The sequence below is a fragment of the Nannospalax galili genome, unplaced genomic scaffold, assembly GCF_000622305.1.
Source record: "Nannospalax galili isolate Female #2095 unplaced genomic scaffold, S.galili_v1.0 scaffold270, whole genome shotgun sequence".
Taxonomy (NCBI): domain Eukaryota; kingdom Metazoa; phylum Chordata; class Mammalia; order Rodentia; family Spalacidae; genus Nannospalax; species Nannospalax galili.
Window position 1 is genome coordinate 3,298,659 of NW_008330152.1, and position 18,699 is coordinate 3,317,357.

Below are 18,699 nucleotides of genomic sequence, written 5' to 3' on the forward strand. Positions count from 1 at the left end.
ACAGGGATGTTTTTGTTTCTGTCTTATTAGGATATTACACTTACAGGTATCCATTTATTCCTAAATGTTTATTTTAATTATTTTAAAATTATGTCTATATTCAAATGTCTGTGTGTGTATATGTGCATGAGAGTGCAAGTGCCTCTAGAGTCCAGAAGAGGGTATTAGATCCCCTGGAGCTGGAGTTACAGACAGTTGTGAGCTGCCTGACATGGGTGGTAATAACCAAACTTGGGTCCTCTCAAGAGTAATATGCTAACTGCAGAGCCATCTGTCCAGCCCCAGGGATTTACTCTTGTATATAAGAAATTAAGACTTGCTTGACCTCCTAGTTCAGCCTAAGAAGCTGTCCCTTTGGTGGCTTTATAATATAGGCCAGTGTGGTAGATTTCTGGTCAGTTGGCAGCTCTTTCTGAGAAACTCTAACACTAGCCTTAGATGACCTAACTTGATTGTTTTCTAACTTGTCTTTTTTAGTTGGCAAATAGCTCTGAAATGAAGTGCTGTAAGAAACAAATCACACTGGATATTCTAGAGCAAACAACAACAACAACAACAAACCAAAACAAAAAAGAAACCCACTAAAACCAAACAACCCAAACAAAACAAAAATCAGACAGAAAAACAGTCACATGGTATGCTACAGGCCGATCTTACTTTAATAAAACTTTTCTTCCTTTATGAATTTATTTTTTATGTGTGTGCATACACATGTGCTTTGGGTGCACAACACATGAGTGGAGGTCAGAGGAAAACTTACAGGAGCCAATTTTCTCTTTCCACCATGTGGGTCCTGGGAATAGAACTCAGGCTGCCAGGCTTGGTGGGCAAATACCCTTACTCTCCTTGAGCCATCTTGCAGACTCTCTTTTTATTTTTCTTTTCCCTCCCCTTCCCTTCTGTTTTCTTTTCTCTTCAGGATAGAGTCTCAGGCATCCTAGGCTGGCCTCTAACTGGATGACTTTAAAATTTTGCTTCTTCCTCTCCGGTGCTAGCCTTAGACGTGTGTACCACTATGGTTGATTTATGTAGTGCTGCAGGTGGAACCTAGGGCTTTGAGCATGCTAGGCAAGCACTCTACCAACTGAGTTATATCCCTAGCCCCTGTTTTAATAAAGCCTTCCTAGAGAGGGTGCTTTTAATACTAAATACAGGACTTTGCCCAACTGTGAGATATTTGCACTGTTGTATGAATTTCTTTTCTATTTTTTGAAGTGTTAAAATATCATTTACTAGCCCTATTCTTCTCACATGTCTACGATTATTGATAAAAAAAATTAGGTATAGTATAAGCCGGTGTGGTGGCGCATGCCTATAGTCCAAGCACTTGGGAGGCAGAGGCAGGTGGATCTCTGTGAGTTCAAGGTCAGCCTGGTCTATATAGTGAGTTCCAGGCCAGCTGGGGCTACAGGGAGACCCTGTTTCAAAAAGACAAAAAAAAATTAGGTACAGTAAAGATAATCTCAAGGTTTATTGGCTGCTTAAAAAGCGACATTAATGTTGCATTAGATATATTAGATGATATTCAATTTAATTACTTTTGAAAGTTACAGTAGCAAAAATGAATTAAAAGAGAACAACACAAACACAAAGTCTGACAGAAGTGGTTTTATGAGAAGAAAGCAGCTGTGTTCATGGATTGCAAATGCTGCAAGCCACCCCTTGGTCATTCTCTAATTGCCACATCACCTTAGTGGGGGGGGGGTCCCTCCTTTCCTGAAGAAGAACATAAAGAAGAATTGGCGTTTGTTGCATTTTGAAGGTTCTTTGAAACTTCCTTTGCCTTCTGTGAAATTGAGTATAAGAATGGAAGTCAGTGGGTGACACTGACACCGGGGACAAGCAAATTTGTTATGTTAGTATTGGGGAGTCAATTTCAAAGCCTGGTTTAAGTAATTGATCTGAACAAATACAGGAATTGGAGGAATGCCTGTAATTCACAGTACAATCAGAGAAAAAGAGTGTATTCCTTTAGAAAAGATATAGAACATAGGAGCTAGCTTGGGATCCAGAAAGAGCAATTGTGTGGAGATGGAAGCCAAGGTAGAAATCTCTGTGATTAACTGTATTCTGAGAAGTTTTTTCCCTATTATATAATTATTTACCATATAATAGATGGTGGATGAGTTGACAATGTGACATACATGCATACAACAGACTATTACTCAGCCTTAAAAAGAGAGGAAATTCTGACAGATGATACAACACAGATGATCACTGAAGACCATTATGAGAAGTAAAATAGCTAGTCATAAAAAGACAAATACCGGGCTGCTGAGATGGCTCAGCATATGTGGTGGTGAGTTTTTGTCAATTTGACACAAACTAGAGTCACCTGGGAAGAAGGAACTTCAATTGATGAATTTCCTCCATCAGACTGGCCTTTGGGCATGTCTGCAAGGGCATTTTCTTATTTGTTAATTGAGGTGCCAAGCCAATGTTGTCAGTACCATCCCTAGGCAGATGGACCTGGGCTGTATAAGAACGTTAGCTGAGCAAGCCAGAGGAAGCAAGCCACTAAGCAGCATTCCTCCATAGTTTCTGCTTGAGTTCCTGCCTCCGAGTTCTTGTTGGAGTTCCTCCTCTGACTTTCCTCAAAGATGAACTGTCATGTGGAAGTATAAGCTAAATAAACTCTTTCCTCCCCAACTTGATTTTAGTCAGTGTTTTGTCACCAACAACAGAAAGCAAACTACAACAGTAGGTAAGGATGCCTGCCATCAAGCCTGATTACTTCATTTCCATTCTCAGAACCCACATGGTAGAGAGAGCTGACTCCTGCAAGTTTTCTCTGACCTTCAGATGTGCCGTGGCACACGTGTACTCAAGCACTGAATGCAAGTACACATGTACAAGTACACACACACACACACACACACACACAAAATAAAAAGTAATTTTAAAAGACAAATACTGGTGGATGACCACAAGAAAACAGTTCTACAGACAGCTGGGAAGTCACACATATCATGCACAGACCCATGTAAGCACAAGTCAGACAAAGTCCCAGCAAAGAAGTGAGGAAGTAGGTAAGAAGCCCCAACCTTAGCTGGGAACTATTGGCAGATCACTGCTGGGTGAGGGAGAATTGGTCTTCTATAAGGATGTGACGCTAGATAGGTTGAACAAGCTCCAGTGCATGAATTCACACCAAAGGACATTTGGGTCCATAAATTTGGCTCGATAGGCCTTAACATATATGATAGAGTATGTTAAAGTTGGCAGGAGATGGGGCTTTAAGATGGGGGCAGTTGAGGAGGGGGTCTAAATATCAAAATATATTGCATGAAATTCACAAAAGTTCAATAAAAAAGACAAATATGGTGCAATTCTTCTATGTAGTTTCTGGAGTAGTAGCTCTCATAGAGACAGAAAGAGGAATGATGGTTCTAAAGAGCAAGAAAGAGACAGGGTGGAGAGACTGGTGTCAGCTGAGGAAGATGAAAGAACTCTGGAAACAGATGGGGCTGAGGATTGCAAAGTAGTATGAATGTACTTAACCCCATAGACCTGTATACTATATGGTGAAATGGTAATTTTTTTGAGACAGGGTCTTACTAGTATTCCTCACTGTCCTAGAACTTGCATGTAGACCAGGCTGGCCTTGAACTCACAGAGATCCATCTGTCTCTGCTTCCTGAGTGCTGGGATTAAGGGCATACACCATCATGCCCAGCCAAAAATGGCAAAATTTTAAAATGTATTTAAATTTTATGTCTATTTTGGCTGCATGTATGTAAGTGCATCTGTGTTATATAATGCTCACGGAGGCTAGAAGATGGTATCAGATCCCCTGGAACTGGAGTTACTGATGATTGTTAGTCACCATGTGGGTGCTGGAAATCAAATCCAGGACCTCTGGAAGAGCAGCCAGTACTCTGAACCTCTGAGCAATTTCTCCAGCTCCCCAAATGGTAAATTTTATATTAGGTTTTTATCATCACCATAAAGGCCAAAATATTGATATGATATAATATCTGCCAAAATCTGTGAACTTCAGAAGCAGCAAATCAATGAATGAAGGAATGATCAAAAGCATAATGTTCAAAGGTGTCCACCTTATTGAAAATTTTCATAACATCATGTAATCCATGTTTTCAAACAAGCTACTGTTTTTATAAAAATAGCGCCTCACGTGCCCCAGGCTGGTGCCTATTATATAGCCAAGACTGATCTTATACTGCTGATCTTCCTGCCTCCATCTCCTGAGTGCTGGGCTTATAGGCATGCCCCACACATCCAGTTCATGTGGTGGTGGGGATTCAACCCAGGGCTTTCTGTTAGGCAAGCATTCTACTAACCAAGCTGCACCCTCTGCCCCTAAAGTAACTTTACCTTGGAAGAATACAAAGAGGCCAAGATAGATTTTAAAAATCTATTGCTTTATCTCACTATTTTTTCTGAGACAGGGTCTCACTATGTAGCCCTGGCTGTTGCTAGAACTTGCTATGCAAACTAGGCTGGTCTCAAGCTCATAGAGCTCTGCCTGTTTCTCCCTCCTGAGTGTTGGGAATTAAAGGCATGCACCACCATGACCAGCCTTGCTTTCTCTTGCTTTTTAAAGGTTTTTGTTGAAGTATCATTTATAAATCACATTTACCCATTGTTAGTGTAAAGTCTGATGACTTCAGGTAACATTACAGTTATAATCTTGATTGTGAACTTGATTTGATTTGGATTAACTAAGAGCCATACTTCTGGGGAGGTCTGTGAAGGTATTTCCTAGAAGTTTTAACTGAGGGGGAAGGGGTAGACCCTTTTCTAGAGTGGGCAGCACCCTGCAGCATCATCCCAGATATAAAGAGGTCTGAGGGAAAAGCAATGCTGCTTTATGCCTGCCTGCCTTCACTCCTTGCTGGTTAACCCATCTACCTTGCTGCTGATGCTACTGTGGCCATCCTTCACTGACACTGTAACCCAGCTTCTTCAGCCTTCCAACACGGACTGAAAAACAGACGCTCTCCAGAAATACTCCAAGTCTTCAGCAGTACATTGGGGATGTTGAAGCATTCAACCTCCTGGACTGAGCAGTTACTGGGTTCTCAGTGTGTACACAGTCATTGTTGGACTACCCATTCTACATTGTGTAAGCCAATCCAATAAATCCTCTTTGTGGTCTACATTCATTCTATTGGTTCTGTTTCTCTAGAGAACTCTGACTAATGCAATAGCTATATAACTAGTATCTCAATCCAGTTTTAGAACATTTTCTCAATTACCCCAAATTCCCTTGTGTATGAAGAACTCTTTGTCTAACACAAGGCAATAAAGAATTACTCCTGTATATTAAAGGTTTTAGGAGCTAGGGATGTACCTTACTACGTTAATGACAAAGTATCTCTACGGTATGCATGAAATCCTGGGTTTGATCCCTAGCAGCATAAAACAAAACAAAGTTTAGAGTTTTAGTCTCCTACAATGAATCTATGATTCATTTTGAGGTTGTGATCATTTTTGAGATTTTTTTTTTGTGTGTATAGTTTGGGATAAGAGTCTACATTTATGTCTTAGCACATGGATTCCAACAGCTCCAGCTCCATTCCAAAAAGTCCATTTTCTCATTTAATTACCTTTATATGTTTTATAAAAATTAATTGACTGTATGTAATTTTATTTCTGAAGGTTTTTTTTGTTCCACTTATCTATATATCTAGACTTACACCAACACCATGCTATTTTGATTACTGCAGCTTTATAGTAAGTTTTGAAATCAGTCCTCTTCTTCTTTTTCAATTTTTTGACATTTCCATATAAATTTCAGGATCATCATTGAATTTCTGGACCCCTCCTGCCCCCCTAAGCAATGGTGCAGATGGAACTCAGCCTTGTACATTCTGGGCAGAGCACTCTACCTCTAAGCTACCACTCTCCCAAGTCCTATTATATCAACTATAGAGAAATACTTCTGGAATATTGATAAAGATGGCACTGAATCTATAGATCAATTTGGAAAAATTGCCATTTTACCAATATTGAACAAGAGTAGGTAATGAAGAGTTGAATGTAATCAGTGTATGAAAATACAATGAAACCAATTATTTTGTACAACTAACATATGGTAATACTTTACTTTAGAAAAGCCAAGAAAAAAGGAGTTGACAACCCTTATTTTATTCCTGACTGTATCTCTTTTCTTTTGCTGCTTAACAAATGATCATATGCTTAATGGTGTGTTTAAAGAACTGATATCTACATTCAAAAGAATTTAGCTCTCAGATATCTTGTTTCTTCTGGCAATAAAAGTTCAGTATACTAATGGAAACAGATAAGAAAGTTTTTGCCTGGCCTGTTAGAAATGGTAGAATGAGAGCCTCCCAAAAGCAAAGTGGGCAGTACTACACTTTGATCTACAGCCCCAGGCAGCACAAAGACCACCACCACTGGGCATGGGCCCACTACCCAGCTGACTCCTACTTGCCAAAGCTGAGTTTTTAAGACTGGATGGATGGGGGATGCCAGTAATTCAGCCTCCCAAAGTTCCCAGACAGGCTCTCTTAGTCCACACATTGAAGTACAGAACTGATTGGACTACAGATTCATGAGAAACTCAGCTTTAGTATTTCCTGACTGGCAATCTCTTTAAACATTCAAACAGTCTCAACTTATTTCTCAGAACCCAAATTGCTCAAAAACATTATCAGCAGGTTATTGCAAAAGTTCAATTTTTTCCTTTAGGAAACTTCTGAGTTCTAAAAATATACTATTCCAAATATGACTACTAAATTAATGCCATCTCAAAAAAGCAAAACAGTAAATCTAGAGCTGCAGTTTTCCAGGCCAGATGGAACTCTAACTCTCTCTAAGCAATAAAGCATTATAATAAATACATCAGCCATACAAAATGAGAGATTTGAAGTACCTGTTTATTTCTAATGCAATATTTTAAAATATTACTTAAAGAAAAACATGAAACATGACTTAATCTATTAGAATTTTTACTTATAAATCAACATCTAAATTAGGTTCCTACTGGAGTTAGCTTTGTTGCTTTATTAATTTATTTATCGATTTCAGTTTTATAAAACAATTTTAAGCTATCCTAAAAAATAATATTAGTTGGGTGGGGCATCATATTTACTATGGAACAGCAGTATGTAACAAATGCTAACAGTTTTTCAGAGGTATGGTAGACAGTGGGTGAATGTGTGCAACTTACCTGTCAAAGACTGGCAGAGAGATACAATGTGTCATTTAACAATGTTTTGTAACACTTGACGTACAAAGTAAACATTTATTCTGTAATAGGAAAATTTCTATAATAATTTGAGAAGATTATCAACAAATAACATCTGTAGAATGCTTTTATAAACTGAAAATGAAATCAACTGACCATCCAATGTATCACTCAAATTCTAACTCATAATTGACTCTAAATACCAGGAAAAGACAGAGACTACACTTTAATGCTTATTCCCAAGAAAGTCTAATGATTAACTGACAAGATGACATTTAATTGTTTTATGGTAATTTGTGTACTTTGCATGCATCCCTAAAGAAGTAATTCAGAGTAAAGTCAGTTTTTCATGCTGTACTGAGTTGAACTGTCTCTCTCAAAGTTCAGATTTACCTAAATCCCAATAATGTGACCTTATTTGAAAATGGAGGTTTTTTTCAAATGTAATTAAGATGAAGATTAGGGTCAGCTCTAAACCCAGCTGCTAGTACCCTATAAGAAGGCCATGTGAAGACAGATATAAACACGGAGAATGACATGTGAGGAGCAAAAGTAGAGACTGGAGGGATGTGTCTACAAGCCAAGGTACAGGGGGATGTAGGTAACCAATCAGAGGTTGGAGATGGCTGCCTTAAAGCATTTTGATTTGGCAGACCCAGTCAACCATTACCCAAGCCAAATTGTATCTTACTAAAATTGATCTATATATTTCATACATAGACCATATCAACACTGGTGCCTTAAAAATTTAAATATAAAAAAGTTGAGCCAAGCAGTTCTCCCCTGCACCTCTGTATTTCTCCCTACAAAATGTGGAGCACTGTGTGTGTGTGTGTGTATGTGTGTGTGTGTGTGTGTGTATTAATTTCTAACTGCAGATTAAACTAGGATACAAATCAGAACATATCTTCCTCTGTGGAACCAGTGAATGTCTCTTTTTGTAAATTGGCACATAATTGTACATATTTATGTGTAATGTCTTAATATGTGAATACACTGGGTAATAATCAAAAGTATTTAGCATATCTGTCACATCATACATTTATCATATCTTTGTGGTGACAATACTCAAAATCATCCTCTTTTGTAGCTACTGAAATATTCAATATTGTTAACCATAGCCATCGTGTACCCTTCCCAGTAATTCTGTACCACTGGCCAACCTGTTCTCACCTGCTCCCTCCCCCCACAGCTTCCCCAGCCTCTCATAATGACTATTCTTTCTACTCTCTGTTTCTGTGAGATCAGCTTTAGATCCCACACATGGGTGACATCATGTAGCAGCTGTTTTTCTGTGCCTGCCTTATTTCACTAAAAATGTTCTCCAGGTTCATTCATGTTACTACAAATGATAGAAACGCCAACACTGTAGTAATTTTGTTGCCTCCAAATTCTAATAATGTCCTTTTGAATTCGAGCTTGTTATTATATAAAGATATGATCAGAAAAAAAAATCCCTTAGCTGTTCTTAAGTTATCCCTAGGAACTTAACCCAGTTTCTTTTTGTTATCTCAAAACTTCAGGATTCATACTTAGCTTTTTAGAGTGTTACTGAATTAATAGGAATTACATAAAATGGCTCAATGGGACTCAGCAACCTGAATCAATACATGGTGCACCCAATTATGTCGCTGGAAGTCATTACTTGGAATCCTTATAAAGGAATCTATTTTGATCCTGTAATACAAAATGATCCACACCAAGCATGGGATGTGGAGTAGTGGATGGAAGAAAAATGGATAGGCAAAATTTTAAAAGTTTCTTTCCAAGAGTTCATTTATCCTTAGTTTCTCTTGTTATGTTTTTAAATTTTTATTGATTTATTTATTGATCTATTTATCTTTCTATCCATCTATCCATATTTATCCCATCCATCCATCCATCCATCCATCCATCCATCCATCCATCTTTGTGTCTCTGGGAGTGTATGTGCATGTGCATGCACTATGGAGTGAATGTGGAGGTCAGAGGGAAACTCTGTGGAGTAGGTTCTCTCTCCTTCCACCATGTGGGCTCCAGGGATTTATTGAACTTAGGTTGTCAGGCTTGGCAGCATCCCCTTTACTCGAAGAGTCATCTCACTGGTCCCTTTCTTTTTCTTAAGATAGTCTCACTATGTAGCCCAGGCTGGCCTCTTAACTTGTGATCCTCTTGTCTCAAGCTCTTGAGTGCTTAGGTTATAGGATTTTTTTTTTCCAGTGGTGGGGATCAAACCGAGGGCCTTGCACATGTTAAGCAAGTGGTCTACCACTGAGTTATATACCCAGCTCATTCTCATTTCTAAATTACTATTTTCTAGCTCCCTTACATCCAAGGTCAGAGGTTCAAGGACAATTTGCAAGAGTTGGCTCTCTCCTTCCTCCATGTACGTTGCAGGGATTAAATTCAGGTCAGCAGGCTACCCGCCAAGCCATTTTAATGACTCCACCCTCATATTTTAAAGATTTTATTTTTAATCACATGTATACGTGTGGGTTTGTGTGTGGGTATATATACATGAGTACAGGTGTCCGTAGAGGCCAGAAGAGAGTGTCAGATGTCCTGGAGCTAGAGTCACCGGCAGTTGTGAGCAGCTCAACATGGGTGTTTTTAACTGCTGGTCACCTTTGCAGTCCCAACAGTCATATTTTAGAACTGCTTGTTACAGCAGTTAGTGAGCTCTGATTAATATATGCCTTATATAAAAAGCTAAACTAGAGGTGAGTGAGATGGCTCAGTCTGTAAAGTGCTTGCTGTGTAAGCACTGAAGACCAGAGTTCAGATTCCCATAATCCACATAAAAAGCTTGGCTCAACAATATGCATCTGTAATTCCAGTGCTGGAGGATTCCTGACCAGCCAGCCTAGCCAAATCAATGAGCTCCAGGTTCAGTATGAGACCCTGTCTCAAAAAGTAAGGTGGACAATGACTGAAAAAACACCCGTCAATCACCTGTCAATCTCTGGCCTCCATGTGCATGCATACGCACATGTACAAGCACCTACATGCACATGTGCACACAGTCATATAAACATGTACATAAAACACACACAGGCACGTGTGAAACTAAGGGAATCTGATAATTAATTTAAATTGACCAAATATATGAAGACAGACAATTGTTCAATATCTATAACACAATGTGATGTTGAAACAGCATAACATTGCTAGCTTAGCTTTTCCCAAAGTGGTCCTTCAGGACATCACGGTTCTGCCAACATAATTATGACCTTGTACATCTCATACTTATTTGGTCAATAAATAACCAATCAATTAAAGATCTACTTCTCTATCCCACCACAGCAATACCCATAACACTACCTAACAGAATAATGTTCTATAAAATATTGTGGGAACTTGTGCCTTAGTATAATCAACATCATATGGTATGGCTTACTCAAGAGTATCAAACATTTCTAGGTACCCCCAAAGCAAGTATTGTGCACTTATTAAGGAAAGTGTTTCCTTTAAAATTATTGACATGTATGATTATTATCAGAACTACCCAAGAAGGTTTTCATTATAGAAACATTATTTATAATTGTTGTTTGTTTTTTGAGACGGGGTCTCACTGTATAGCTTGACTATTCTGGAACTTTCTATGTTGGCTAGACTGTCCTCTGCCTCCTGAGTGCTGAGATTAAAGGTATGTAATGACCATATCCAGCTTGGCTTCTGTCTTTTCTTTGGGCTCCAATCTACTGTCAATGAAGTCTGTCAAATTTAATGATGGAATATACTCTTATGTTTGAAGGAGAAGACAGTTAATGAATCCCAGTGACATTAAATATGAATGTGTACATGTGAACGTGGTTCACTGTACCATATCATTTTTTTATCATTCCTACATGCAAGTTTGATGAACAAAGTTTTAAAATATTTTAAGGCAACACAAAGAAATCATAAGATTAATGGTTTAATGGTTTATCATAATAAAAATAAAGATACTTCAGTAAATTAGGGTTGTGCTATACTCTTAAACAATCTCACACATCAATTGCATGCATATATTATTTATAAACACAAGTATTATAATTTTCCTCACTGTGGCGTGCTAGGCTAGACTGCATTTATACTACACATATTTTTTAGTATACTTGTGATTCTGTGATATCCCACATTTTTCACAGACCTAAGGAAACTGAAAAAGGGCTGTTATGGTGATTTCTGTAAAGGAAAAGGGTCTGCTAGATACTGAACATTCTAAAAACGGGAATAATAAAAAGATGAGACTTACATCTAGCAGTGTGTGAAGATGCTGATCCTGGAAAACACTGTGTAGAAAATCTAAGTCTTTTTCACTGCAGTCTGTAAGTGCATGAATCTCTTCCAGGCTGTCCAGCACCTGAGAGACGGCTCCTGAGAGGACAAACAGAAAAGAAACTGCTAGTATGCAGTCAGTGTCACACTAACCTTTGCAATCTTAAACTTGCACTTAAGAACAATGAACACCGCAACTAGGAAGGCTTGTGTCTTTATAAAGGAGAGGATTAAATGTGCTTCATTATCATTTAAAAGCAGAATATTTTCAGTGAATTTGTTTTCAACAATGTATTTGTACTATTGTTTTCAAACTGAACTGAGCTCATCTTTTTTGAATTAAAGCACTTCATCAACTCTGAGCTACTATGATAGAAGATCTGGGTGCAGCAAGTCATACATCAGCTAGACAGTGAGGCACTTTGAAATATTATAAAACACAGGTGGGCCTTTTACATGAGGGCATTCTATCAAGAACTGACAACATAGCTGACTACAGATGAGAATCATAAACCTTGAACTGAGAGCTCTTGCTGCTTAAAAATAAGCTTTGTAAAGTTTTCTTTTTCTAGGTTTGGTTAGCAAAGATCACAGTCTATTCCTTTTTTAAATCTTACAAAGTCAATAGATCCAAAGTCACTTTCATTGTCTTGGGTCCTTATCCAAAGGGTGGGTAGGCTAATGAACACATCTGAATTCCATATTAAATTTTAAGGAAACTTATTTATGTAGGACAAAGCAAATACAAGTGCTGTCAATTTGTTTCCTCACACCTGGTACACTGGGGAGGGATTACTAGTGAAAGATACATGAGCAGTACAAGAGTCATTACACAGACTTAAAGAACTGATCAGCCTATTTTAGTCTACAGACAATATGCAAATACATACTCCATAAAAAAGAATCCCAAGAGGCTTCAGCACATTTGTATAGACCAGAGAAAGCCTAAGAATAAGTGCTTTGATGCACAGTTGAGTCTTCAGATCAGTGGTCCTCAACCAGGGGGTGGGATTTTGCTCCTCAAGGGGACATTTCTTAGAGTCTGGAGTTATTTTTGGTTGTCACAACTGCAGGGGGAAGGTGGCTACAGTCACCTAGTGGGTAGAGGCTAGGGATGGTACTGAATATCCTCCAGTGTCTAGGACAACACCCCTACAACAGAGCTATCTGATGCCCAAATCATTGCTGAGACTGAGAAATGCTGTTTTAGACAAACACAAAATATTATTTAGGAAGTGTTTCTAATTCTTCTTGCCTTAGATCTCATCCACTATCATGCATTTATTGGTGAGAATACAAATCAGTGTTATTTTCTTGGAAAATAACCTGGTAACATATATCGAAGAGCCTTAAAAATGTTCATATGGGGCTGGAGAGATGGGTCAGAGGTTAAGAGCACTGGCTGCTCTTGCAGAGGACCTGAGTTTGGTTCCCAGCACCTACATGGTAGCTCACCATCATCTGTAACTCCAGTTCCAGGGGATCTCATACTCCCTTCTGGCCTCTGTAAGCACTGTCACATGTGATGCACTTACATATATGCAGGCAAAACACTCACCATACACATAAAATAAATAAATAGATAATAAAATTTTAAAAAGGAACTGGAGAGGTGGCTCAGCAGTTAAGAGCACTAGGTACTTTGGCAGAGGACCAGGGTTCAGTTCCCAGCACCTACGTGACAGCTCACAACTGTGTGTGGCTCCAGTTCCAAGGGATCCAATACTCTCTTCTGGCCTCCACAGGCATTACACACCCAGGTGCACTTATATACAGGCAAAACACTTATAGACATAAAATTTAAAAAATTGTAAAGAAAAATTTTAAAAAAGTTCATGTGTTTCAATTTGGTAATTTCATTTTCAAAAAATTGCCTTAGCTAGAAAGACAGGAGGTTTCTGCACAAGGATATTTATCATATAAATGGAAAGAAAATCTAATAGACAATGATTACATAAATTATAGGATATCCACATAATGGAATATATAGCTGAATTAAAATTGTTTTTGAAGAATTTTCAAGATATAGGAAAATTCTCATTATATAAAAGAAGGGTTCTACTTAAGAGTTCATTCTGTTACTATGGCTATTTAAAAAATCCTGACTTTATTTTGGGACAGTTGAGATGCAATGTACTTGTAAAAAAATTACAAAGATCTAAATTTATCTATTTTTCTCCAATAATAACATATGAAATTATAGCACCACATCACCAATACAATAACTGCAGAACAGCTTCATCACCATAAGGCTCCCTCATGTTGTTGTCCTTTTATACCCATATTCTCTTAACTCCATTCTGCTCCTTCCTAATCCCTGGTAATGACTAATCTGTTCTCCACTTTTATAATGTTGTCATTTTAAGGATGTCATATAAACAAAATCATATAGTACATATAGTACATATGTTCTCCACTTTTATAATGTCATTTTAAGGATATCATATAAACAAAATCATATAGTACATATAGTACATATGTTCTCTACTTTTATAATGTCATTTTAAGGATGTCATATAAACAAAATCATATAGTACATAATCTTTGGGGATTGGCTTTAAAAAAATCTAGCATCAGACCAAAAAAATTAAAAAAATTAAAGGGCCAGGCATGGTGGCAACACAACCTTAATCCCAGCACTTGGGAGGCAGAGGCTGGCAGATCTCTCAGAGTTCAAGGCCAGGCTGGTCTACATAGTGACTTTCAGGCCAGTTGGGGCTACAGGAGATGCTGTCCCAAAAAGACCCCCCGCCCCCAAATCTAGCACAATTCTCTGGAGATTCATCCAGGTTCTTTGTATATTAGCAGTTTGTAACTCTTTATTACTGGGTAGTATAGTCCATGGTAAGGATGTGTCAGTTTGGCCATTCACTTGTACTACGGGTAATTTTAAATTTGGAATAATTAACAACTGTCGGGCTAATGGTATTCTTTCACTGGAAACATTAAGTGGATATCAAGTGTGATAAAAGATGCAAGGTAGAGATCAGTCCTCCTCTCTCCTGCTATTCCTAAAGCTGTAGTAATACAATCTATTGCCTTTACCAGCTTTTCTTAGGATTTTACTTTGCTCAAAGTGGCAAAATATGTAAATTAACTTAAAGGCAACTTTATTCATCCCTTATTGAAAGATTTGGAAAGTAGGAGAACATGTAAAGAAATTAGTCCCAAATATCCTTGTGAACCCCTGACTCCCCTAAGCACAACACTGATAGCAGAATAAAGTGATATCAAGTTGTTAAAATCCATTCAAAACTCCTGGACTTATAAAACTACAACAATAAAAAAACCAAGGAAGCAGGATTTTTTGTATACCTAAAAAAGTCAGTAGACAACACAAATCTAGTTGTAATTTCCATTCAATTATCTTAGTAATACCGTACCTATAATGCTTTTTATTGCCTCTACCCAGCATCTCTATAGCAGTCTACCAGTAATGTAAAATTAAAAGTCACGTGTTAAGTGACTAGTAAGAGAGCCAGGCTGATGGCTGGGAAGCAATTTTGCCTGTACCTGACCAACGGTGTATGGTTGATTGGTCTGTGAATTCCCCAAGTACTCTAGAGCCATTCTTGTCTTGCTAGCACATTCCATGTTACTTATCTGGGCACCTGTTTACTCTTCTTTCTGAGTTATTTACATTACTCATTTTATGACATCTACAAAGTATGCACTGAATTCAGTCCTTAAGAATGCTGGGGCTGGAAAGGCGGCTCAGCAGTTAAGAGTACTGGCTGCTCTTGCAGAGAAACCAAGTTTGATTCCCAGCATCCACATGGCAGCTAACAACCATCTGTAACTCCAGTTCCAGGGGATCTGACCCGTTCTTCAGGCATTGCTTGGCATGGGTGCACTTACATACATGCAGGTAATATACTCATACACATAAAATAAAAAGAATACATTTACAAAAAAGAATACATAGTAGCTGCAGCTCCCAATTCTTGAGCTTCTTTTATTTGCAAGGCACATCCTCAGGCCAAAGCAGACATTTTAGTCTACCTCTCTAGATAGAAAAGAACTAGGTTTGGAGGGGTCCAAGAAGGGTTCAGTTAGGTAGTGGTAGAGTGAGTATTCAGCTCTGGGCTTGTCTAGCTTCAAAGTCTATGTTCTATCTGACTCACTACGCTAATTGGTTGTATGAGGAAGCACAAAGGAACTTTTACCAATTATGGTTTATGCATAGATATGAACGTTGGAAAAGAACTTTACCCTATTGGGTCAGGCCATAACCAAATTCCTTACTGAATGTCCCTCCTTTTTTGCCAGGTACTAGGTAGGCACTTCAGAGAAAACAGAAATATGATCTCTGACCTCAGATGGGGCTCTCAAGTAATGCATGAAGGAGGCATACTATATACCTGAAGTGAATAATCCTGGGGCAGCTTTGGGGAGGAGGTAGATGAGCAGGAACCTACTATCTTAACTAAGGGATGAATCTGTTGATGGGCCCTCTGGATAGGTGTCTTTCTGAAAAGATCCAAGGTATCTGTTAACCTGCATTTCCAGTCTCCAAAGGTCTACGAAACCTCCTTGATTTGCCACCTCTTCTGAAGTGACTTACAGTCATAGTTTGTAACTAACTATGGGGTAATTTCCTGGGTTCTCACTCATGAAAGGAAGCATTTTCTTAGTTACACTCAACTTGTCCATTTCCAGCTCTGAAAAATGCCCCTAATTTAGTTTTTGTAATTAGGTAGGAAAATTGTTTTCATTTCATTTCTCCTTCATTTTTCAAATTGAATAAATATGTTTTTGGTTGAAACTTAAAATCTTTCTTAATCTTTGACTATTAGTATTTATTTATTTATTTGCAGAGCTGGGGGCGGAAATTATAGCCTCACTCATGTCAGGCAGACACTCCTCCACTGAACTACACTCCAGCCTAACCCTTGACCATTAAAAAAATATTTTTATTTATTATTTTATGTGTATCAGTGTATTGCCTGCATATGTGTAGGTGCACCCGTGTCGTGCAATGCCCATGGAGGCAAGAAGAAGGCTTCAGATCCCCTGGAACTGGAGTTACGGATGGCTGTTGGCTGCCATGTGGGTGCTGGGAATTGAACCTGGGTCCTCTGCAAGAGCAGCCAGTGCTCTTAACCACTGGGCCATCTCTCCAGCCCCCCTGTCCCCAATGTTTTTAATACCTACTGTTTTTTTAGCTCCTATTCTAATCTTGTTATCCTTTTCTTTGGATATGTCCAGAACCATAGAACACATTTTTAGTCTGATAGATGTGTACTACTGAAATCTCTAATCTAGTACCAAACTTATCTAAAAGGCCCATCATTTTTCAGTTAAAGAAAACCTTTGAAAAATTAAAGGGACACAAAGTCTTTGGTAGGACTTTCTGGCTGCTATTTGCTTCATATTTTAAACACGGGCAGTAGCAGATAATACACACATACATGATGAAGTTTCTACTAGTAGTCATTTTGTATATCAATACTGTCACATAGGAAAGAATTAGTCACTGTTCTCAAAGTTTGAAAATCATGCTTTTCCTATACAACTAGTGAGTAAGCTTATCGTTGCCTTATAAAAATAAATCAGGGGGGCTGGAGAGATGGCTCAGTGGTTAAGAGCACTGAGTGCTCTTGCAGAGGACCCAGGTTCAATTCCCAGCACCCACATGGCAGCCAACAGCCATCCGTAACTCCAGTTCCAGGGGATCTGATGCCCTCTTCTGACCTACACGGGCATCGCACAACACGGGTGCACTTACACACATGCAGGCAATACACTCATACACATAAAAATAAAAATAATAAACAAAATATTAAAAAATAAATCAGTATAGCCCATAAGTTCTCCTCAGAGGACAGTTTAATGGCAGAACTGTAGACATCCTGTTTGTTTTTATATCCTGGTCTGTACTTTGTGGAATGCTTGGTTCAAAAGAATGCTTCATCAAAAGATTACTGATTCAAATGATTTTTTCCTACATAAATTTTGAAGAATTGAGAGTGAAGTATTAGAATAAAAGGTAACCAAAGAAAACATTTTTTGGAAACTGTATCTTACTATGTAGCTCAAGCTAGCCCCACTTTCCCTATTTGGAAAATAGGAGGCCTATCAGAGTTAACTAGCTGGTCTATGGGTCACAGGTAGGGAGCAGAGGAATTAATCCTAGTAACAAGGTGGCTCCTAACCCAGTGCTCCTCCCTCTAGAGACTAGCCTCCCCCAAATCATGTATTATTTTCAGCAATGCACCTGAATACCCTTTGTATTTAGTAATGATGTGACTTCTATTCTCTTTTTAATTTCAATTCTATTTACTACATAAGATTCTTTTCTAGCCTTTGGCCCAAACTTTTTCATTGATTAGTTTACTAGAAGCAATTATGTCCTGTCTTCAGGATAATAGTTTACCTTTCTTTTTGCATAGTTCATTCAGAAATCAAGTTTGTATATAAAAATCAGGTTATATATCACACACTTTAACTTTGAACACGTCTACTTTTTAAAAACATCTCATGTATAAGCAAGTTTTTCAAGTTTTCTGTTAATATTATGAAATAGTAAGCCAAAACAGCATAAATATGTCAACTCCTTTAAAAATGTTTTCCAAGCCTATTTATTTAAAAAGGAATATGCTTTTAAGGCTACTAAATGCTTTGGACTCAGAACAATTTCATTACAAGAGTGGAAAAGTCTCATGAAAAAAATTTACTAAGTAAAAATGGTTATTTTTAACCATAAAGAACGACAGAAAAATAAACAGTAATGTTTAACCTAAAAAGTTCTCAGAGTCAAAGTAGGCAGAATCATTCTCAAAACCTTTCCCCCCACATGGTAAACTATGAAACATCCCAAACATGCAGGAAGCTTGACAGTTACATCTATCACCCAGACCATGCAGTTAACAGCTTGCTGTACTGCTCTATCACATGTATATCCAACTATCTATCTGCTGATTCACCTTATTCTTCATTCATTTCAAAGTAAATAGCAGAGTGGCTTTACATTAGTTACTTCACTCTTGACTAGCTCAGTGAAGATTTCAATTCTCCCAGGTAAAATTTATATAGAACAAAACAAAGATGTCAAATACATCATTCAATGAGCTTTGATGCACCTATGTTTATCTGGGAGTAATTTCAATAAAGATCTGTGTGCATTTCTTGAATAATATGTGTAACTATAAAACTCAGTATCACTAGAAAATATGGAATGTGAATGCAGCAATGCTGCTCCTGAAGAGTAGTCAATAACCTTTTTTTAAAAAAAATTTTTGGCCTTTTTGAGACAGGGTCTCCCTGTAGCCCCAGCTGGCCTGGAA

At 38.1% G+C, this 18,699-nt stretch overlaps 1 protein-coding gene across 6 annotated transcripts in view; it reads right to left on the reverse strand.

Annotated features, from left to right (window-relative positions):
- The window catches only part of Cask (calcium/calmodulin dependent serine protein kinase), a 430,362-nt gene that overhangs the window by 89,248 nt on the left and 322,415 nt on the right, over positions 1 to 18,699 (reverse strand). For all 6 annotated transcript variants that reach the window (XM_008843151.3, XM_008843142.3, XM_029568448.1 and 3 more), the window contains exon 11: positions 11,391 to 11,512. In XM_008843151.3, coding sequence (XP_008841373.1) covers positions 11,391 to 11,512 — 122 coding nt within the window. The remainder of the gene's footprint in view (positions 1 to 11,390; positions 11,513 to 18,699) is intronic.